Genomic DNA, 7496 nt, shown 5'->3' with positions numbered 1-7496 from the left:
TCAGTTTAAACTTGACTTATACTCGGAATTGAGGACTCTCCCTTTATCTCTCCTTTCTGGAATTTTTCTCCCATTTTCTTTCTTCCATCACTATCCAGAACTCTGTCTTCTGTTTCTTCAAACCAGAAAGATTTTTTTTTTCTTTTTTACCATGTTGTCTTTTGATTCCTCAAGCCAGAAAGGTTTTATTTATTTGTGTATGTATTTGTTTTAGTTTTATCCATCCTGTTTGGCACCTACTGGAACTTTTCCTCAAGACCAAAGTGTATAAAATGGGAAACTCATTTTCTACCATTTCTTTTTCCCACATATAGAGAAGATACCTCATCAGATTCTGCCTGCTTTTGGTTTTTAACAGCGGCCTCAAACAGGTTTTTATTTTTTCTTTTTGCCAGAGCTTATAATTTGTACATATGTATATGGAGGATGGTTCCACAATAGCTATTCCTCTATCACCAGAAGCTGAACTTTTTTCTATTTTTTAAGAGTACATGGGACATTCACCAAAATGCATTATAATTTTGCATTTAAGCAAAGCCTCAATAAACTGCCAAAGCTTAAAATCCAAAAGGTTTAGAATATTTTTCTGACAACAGTAAAATTAAACTAAAAATTTAAAAAGACAAGCAGGCAAACCTAAGGTGACTTTGGATCAAAAAAAGAAAAAGAAAAAAACAGAGATTAGAAAATATTTGAACTGAACCATATGACAAGACATTAAAACGTGTAAGATATACTAAAGCACTACTTAGAAATAATATTACAGCATTGAAGGCAAATATTAAAAAAGAAGAAAGGCTGAAAAATCAATGACATATACTTGGATCTCAAGGACAGAGAGGAACACCAAGTTAAAAGTGAATGAACAGGAAGAAAATAATAGAGATAAGAGCAGAAATCAATGGATTACAAAACAAACATACAATAGAATAAAATAATAAATCAAGAATTGATATCTGAAATAGTTAATAAAATTTAAAAACACTGGAGTAAGGGAAAAATACAATTTCTTGAGAATGAAAACGGATTATATATACAAATCTAATAGATGTTAAACACATAAAGGGTATTATAAATAACTTCAGACCAGTAAATTTGGATGAAATGGACAAATCTTTCCCTCTGTTCTTTTCCTTTTACTTCTTTTGGTTGTTTTGGGAGTAGGATATATATTTGGGTAGATGATCTTTTATAAAGATGCTGATATTATACTCTTAGCAAATAGTTTTGTATTGTGCAACTTTGCCCCTCTTATGGCACTGGAAACAGGTTTAAATCCAGTCTCTATCCTCTCAGTTAGTTATTAGAGTAGAACAAAGGTCTTCTAACCCCCTGTTCTCTGGCTCTGTGTCTGCCTCAGATGGTGAAACTGTCTGCCATTTCTAGAAAGTATTAAAGAAAATGGGATTTTCAGTATCTACAATGGCAGTTAAAAAGAAGGGAAAGGACATCCTAATTAAGGTTGTTAGTAAGAGTCAGTGAGAGTTAGTATCTGACCTGCTCTCAGAGAAGAGAGATTGAAGTTACAGTTTAATAACTGAATTGAGAATTGGCTCCTCCTATGAGTTCCATGAGTTGAAGGAATTTAAAAGACATATTGGCTATGAATTAAGGAGTAACATGCCCTTTTTTTATAATACACATGGATTCTTATGAACCAAAATGGGCACTACTACAGAATCCACAATAATGAACTCTCGTGAAACAGTGGAATCTGTGTGACTATATCCTTGCAATGTTAGCATATCACTTTTCTGTAAATCCAACACTTTGGTGCATGATAGTCATTGCCAAAACAAAAAACATTCTGTTCTTACTCTTAACCACCAAAAAGATTGCAGAAGCTCTGGGTGAGCAGCAGGTTGCTACTGTTGACTGTATTTCTAGTCTTCAGCACTTGAAAATTATCTGCCCAGCCTTCTTCCCACCATTTGGTTCTGATAGTGTGTGTGTGTGTGTGTGTGTGTGCGTGCGTGCATGCACGCGCATGCGTGTGTGTGTGTGTACATGTGCACAAGCACATCCCTTGGTCTGTGTTTCCAATCGGCTCTACAAAAGCTAGGTCAGTGGGCTGATGTGATTTTCCTTGAGATGCTGCAGGCTGGGATCAGCATGACTGTCTTCAAACCAGGTTCTGCTGTGTTAAGTTTGCTTGAAATTTTGATTGGAAAAGTCTTTTTTTTCTTACTCTTCCTTCTCTTTCCTATATCAGGCTGTTAGCAACTGTTCTCCTGGGAAGCTTCAAAGTGATGAAATGGTGGGTGGATCAGAGGAGAAAGAAAGGGAATGCGTGCTGTGGAAAGCTGTTCTGTTGCTGTAGTTTCCTTTCCTTGCACTGAGATGTAATCACTAGTTGGAGAAAATTGGAATGTTTCAAGAGTGAGAGCCAGTGCAGGGTGGAAGAGGGAGGGGATGGCAGGAGAATTCAATAATAGGGCCAAGGGGAGATTAGCAATGTAATGCCCAGTAAATTGTGCTGTGGAACTCTGCCAGTGATTAGAGAATCAGAGCTACTGGGGGAAAAGGCAAATTTTCCTAGTGTTTCTTTTGAAAATTTGCAAATAAGTTTGCTACCGTGCTGCCAGGTAAGGGAGGTTTGAGACATGTTTCTGCAGTTCTATTCTTCCTCACGTTAGGGACAATACGTGCTAGAGGCCACTGGCTTAGCTGACCACTCATTTTATCTGCTTTCTTTATACCCAAACACCAGCCCCAGTTACTCTGATCTCAGTCTGGTGAGGCAGACCCCAAATTTACAAGCAAACTGAATCTCAACTACTGATTATGCCTTACATAATTTCCAATTAAAGTGGCATGCTTTCGTATATATTTACAGATGTTGGAAGATGAGTACACCATTGTGTCAGTTCTGAAAGCTTCAAAAGGTTGTGTGGTTTGGAGTATGAACTATCCAGGACTATATAGCCAAAAATTTGCTGTTCATTGAAGTGGAAAATACAGTGAACTGATTTCTACATTCAGCTTTGTCCCTAACTAGGTACATGATCTTGAACAAATTATAATGTCTGAATTGCTCCTTCATAGAATAATGGATGGAAATTGATGGTTTCTAAGTTTCTTTAAACTTTTATATTTTGTAATGTACATATTCATCAATGAGTATATGTTGGATATCTCCTACATATGAAGCATTATATACTCAACTAAGTTTTTTTAATTAACTTTTGTTTCAAAGTAATAAATTTCCATGGCTACTTCAATTTCCTCAGTTGTGAAATTGGACTCATTCATAATGGGCCTTCTTAGTTAAGAATACAAATACTGATTGTATCTGAAAGTGATTTGGAAAATGTAAAATGCACTGTAGCAGATCAGTTCAGTTCAGTCACTCAGTCATGTCTGACTCTGTGCCTCCATGGACTGCAGCACGCCAGGATTCCCTGTCCATCACCAACTCCTGGAGCTTGATCAAACTCATGTGCATCGATTCACTAATACCATCCAACCATCTCATCTTCTGTCATTTCCTTCCCAGCAATCAGGGTCTTTTCTAAGGAGTCAACTCTTTGCAACAGGTGGCCAAAATATTGGAGTTTCAGCTTCAGCATCAGTCCTTCCAATGAATATTCAAGATTTATTTCCTTTAGGAGTGACTGATTTGATCTCCTTGAAGTCCAAGGGACTCTCAAGAGTTTTCTCCAACACTACAGTTCAAAAGCACCAATTCTTCAGTGCTCAGCTTTCTTTATGGTTCAACTCTCAAAGCCATACATGACTACTGGAAAAACCATAGCTGTGACTAGATGGACTTTTGTCGGTAAAATTTTGTCTCTTCTTTATAATAGGCTATCTAGGTTGGTCATATCTTCTCTTCCAAGGAGCAAGCGTCTTTTAATTTCATGGTTGTAGTCACCACCTGCAGTGATTTTGGAGCCCAAGAAAATAAAGTCTGTCACTGCTTTCATTGTTTTCCCATCTACTTGCCATGAAGTGATGGGACCGAATTCCATGATCTTAGTTTTTTGATTGCTGAGTTATAAGCCAGCTTCTTTTTCACTCTCCTCTTTCATTTTCATTAAGAGGCTCTTTAGTTCCTCTTTGCTTTCTGCCATAAGGGTGATGTCATCTGCATATCTGAGGTTATTGATATTTCTCCAGGCAATCTTGATTCCAGCTTGTGCTTTATCCAGTCTGGCATTTCACATGATGTATTCTGCATATAAGTTAAATAAACAAGATGACAATATACAGCCTTGGCATGCTCCTTTCCCAATTTGGAACCAGTCCATTGTTCCATGTCGAGTCCTAACTGTTGCTTCTTGACCTGCATACAGGCTTCTCAAGATGCAAGTAAGGTTTTCTGGTATTCCTATCTCTTTAAGAATGTTCCACAGTTTGTTGTGACCCACAGAGTCAAAGGCTTTGGTGTAGTCAGTAAAACAGAAGTAGCAGATACTGCAGCAGATACTTGTGATATATTTACATACATGGGAAAACATGTACTCCGGAAACAGCCATGGAGGTTTTATTCTCTGAGATGATAACCAATAACCTGGAGGCAATTTGCTTTATCTGAAAATATATGAGGCACCTGTGACCAAATAGACCTAACCTAATAGTGTTCCCAAATTGTGTGTGTGCACACATTTCATTCATTGGCATGTTTACAATAGTAATATTTATCAAAGAAATGAAGGAATGAAACAATGAGGATAGAATAGAATTTTTAGTAATCTTTTCACTTTCAATTTCAACTTCCATGCTAACCTCAGCGCTCAGTATTTTTCTTTGATACTCTGCTTTCTCACTGCTTAAATCTAGAGGAGGGTGTGCTAGAATTGATTGTGACTCAATATATGCTCAGGGATCAAAAGATGTTAGTACTGACTATGTACACTTTTTCTATAATATTTTACTACCTTAATTGTTTCCTGAGTCCCTCTTTAATAAGTTCAGTGGATTATTCTTACTTTATTCCCTAACACCTAACACAGGATGTGGCACAAATTAAGTGCTCAGTAAATGCAGTAAGTCATGAACAATTTGTCCAGTTCAATGACATAATTGGTATGGGTGCCTAGGTGAAGGCACAAGACTAGTGGGAATATTATGTGGAAATATGAATGATGGGATCTTGAAATTTGCTATTGAATTTTAGTTATTTCTATTAGTGTTAAGAGGATTCTTGACATAAGAATCTTGTCTATTGTTCACTGTAAATTATGTCTAAGATCCCTTCTGCTTTTCAAATAAATTAATTCCTCCATTTTCATGAAGAGAACATTTTATGAAGAATCTGGCTTAACAGTGATGACAATCTTAAATATGAAGCTAAGAGCCTACACTTGCTTAGCATTTTAATAACAATGTCATCTTCTCTACAGTTGTCCAGTGACCCATGCCCATCATAAGCTCTGAGAATGCGAGCTCTGTCACGCTCTGCACTAGTTAAGACAACTACTTAATTTAGGTGGATGAAGAACTTGGCTCTTTGCAGAAAGAAGGCAGCCTGTGAAGAAGAAGACTGTTTCCTTATATGGCATTAGAATAGGATGCCTCCTTACCCCCAATGTGACTTGTGATTTTCTATGATTATCCCTTATCTGAGCAATGTCTTGAATTCCAGGACTTTCTGACTCCCCCTAGACCAATGGCAGAGATAAAAGTGGGCAGAAAATGGTTTTACCATCCTCCTTCACCTAAAAGGTAGACTTGGGATCATGTAGGTTTGAGTTGGCTTATCCATCCTCTGCTTCTCAGAGTTTGAGTACAAAAGAATCACAATCAGTAGAAAGGGAACAGATTGATTATCAGTCTGATGGTAAATGTTTGAAAATTTTTGTCATCAAATGAACTGTCCAAGGCAAGTCTCTTAAGCAGTTTAACCTTAATTGCCTTCCTTTAGTCTTTTTTTGAGAGGTGATTATTGCAACATTTTCCCTTCTAAAACATTGTTCCTACCAGGGGATATTTTGGAGTCTCCCTGCCCTATAGAATGAGATGTTCAACCTTATTTCCCCTCAGGAAACACTGCCATGTTACATTTAGGAATTAAAAAAAAAAGAAAGAAACTCGAAACAAAGTCTGCAAGATTTTTCCTTTTCTTATGATTTTTTTTCCACGTAATTATATGTATTTTTCTATCTAGCTTCATTTGTTACCGAAGTTCGTGCCCCTCTATCTAGGCACTCACTGTTCCTAATATTTTGGCCTGTCAAATCTTCCAGAGCAGATGGTCCCTTCAGGAGAGCCCTGGAAAGTATTGGGTGTCTGGTTCTGCCTGGTCCCTCCCTCCCTCTTGGGGTCTCAGATGACAAGTCAACAAACCAGTTTCCTCCTCTTAGGGGTCACGGATCCAGCGGCTGCAGGGTTTGGTTCCAGGGACTGCAGAGACCCGTGCGGTTGGGTCTAGCAGCAGCTACCCTGTTCCGCAGCAAGCCCTGGTCCTGGGATGAGTGACATCCCATTTGACCAATCAGAGACGCGGCTTTCTCTCTAGCGCCCGCCCCACTTTCCTTGCCGCTCCAATAACCGCTCTAAAAGGCCCGGCTTCTGCTGTCAAGTAGCTGGGGTGGGCTCGGCCGAGGCGAGTAGGGGCGCCGGGTGGGGAGATGCGCTCCCAGGTGTTTGCGGCGGAAGTGGGAAACCTGTAGGTTATGGTCCAGCTGTGCCGCGCCGAGGCGAGCAGAAGCAGGGAACAGGTAGGAGGCAGGACTTTCCCTTCTTTGCAGACAGAATAAAGAATGCGTATTTTCCTGCGGCTGTTGCCTCCCTTCCCCTTCCCCCAGCCCCGCCCCGCCCTCGTCACCCCCAGATCTCCTGCGGTCTCCGCAGCTCTCGTTGAGAAGGATGGCAGGAAGGGCTGGGTGAAGGGAGTGTCGTACCGGGAAGGAGGGGTGCGGGCTCCGGGAGCCCGGGGTGACGGGCAGGGCAGGCGGCAGTGCCTTGGGAAAGGGGACCTAGCCCCCGGGTCTCCTCTCGTCAACTTTCCTCTCAGAGGCTGCGGCCGACATCGCGGGCGATGAGCCCAAGAGGTGCCAAGTCGACCGGGCGGGGGAGGGTCTGGGGGAGCAGACATGTCAGCAGCCGGTAACCCAGGTCTTCCTAAACTGAGATGAGCGTCTGCTCCTCCCCACGCCTGTCCGCACCCGCTCGTTTCCTCTCTCCTATCTTGTCTCTAGCACAACCCTGAAAAACTGGGAATGGTTGCGCTGAGAGGAAAAGGGACTTGTTTTCTCCCTGGCCCTTGGGGAGTGGGGGTTGGGGGAAAAAACTGCAACTCGAAGGGCATTTTCCAATTAATTACATCTCCATTAAGAAGACATCAGTCCTTCTCCCCTATTTGCTGCAGACTTGAGGAGGGGAGAGGCAAGGAAGACTTGGCCTCTTCTCTCCTAGCGTGGCGTTGTCTATCCTAGTTTTTAAAAGATGGGTTTATCCTGGGGGATTCCCAGAGAGTTAAGTAATTGTGCCAGGATGGGCTCCCAGGGGCTGCAAGGCAGCCTCCCTGGCTGACCACATCTGGGTAGTAGGTG

The 7496-nt window shown here is 40.9% G+C and overlaps 1 protein-coding gene across 1 annotated transcript; it reads right to left on the bottom strand.

Annotated features, from left to right (window-relative positions):
* Window positions 1–6436: 6436 nt before the first annotated feature.
* LOC138078637 (putative HTLV-1-related endogenous sequence) lies at window positions 6437–7039 on the bottom strand. The gene has a single exon (XM_068971444.1). It carries the CDS (start codon window positions 7037–7039, stop codon window positions 6437–6439), a length of 603 nt encoding a protein of 200 aa, XP_068827545.1.
* Between the last annotated feature and the right edge of the window lie 457 nt (window positions 7040–7496).

The sequence above is a fragment of the Capricornis sumatraensis genome, chromosome 4 (genome assembly GCF_032405125.1).
Source record: "Capricornis sumatraensis isolate serow.1 chromosome 4, serow.2, whole genome shotgun sequence".
In the NCBI taxonomy this organism is placed as follows: Eukaryota; Metazoa; Chordata; class Mammalia; order Artiodactyla; family Bovidae; genus Capricornis; species Capricornis sumatraensis.
Note: the sequence above shows the minus strand (reverse complement) of the source record. Positions and strands in the feature narration are given on the sequence as shown.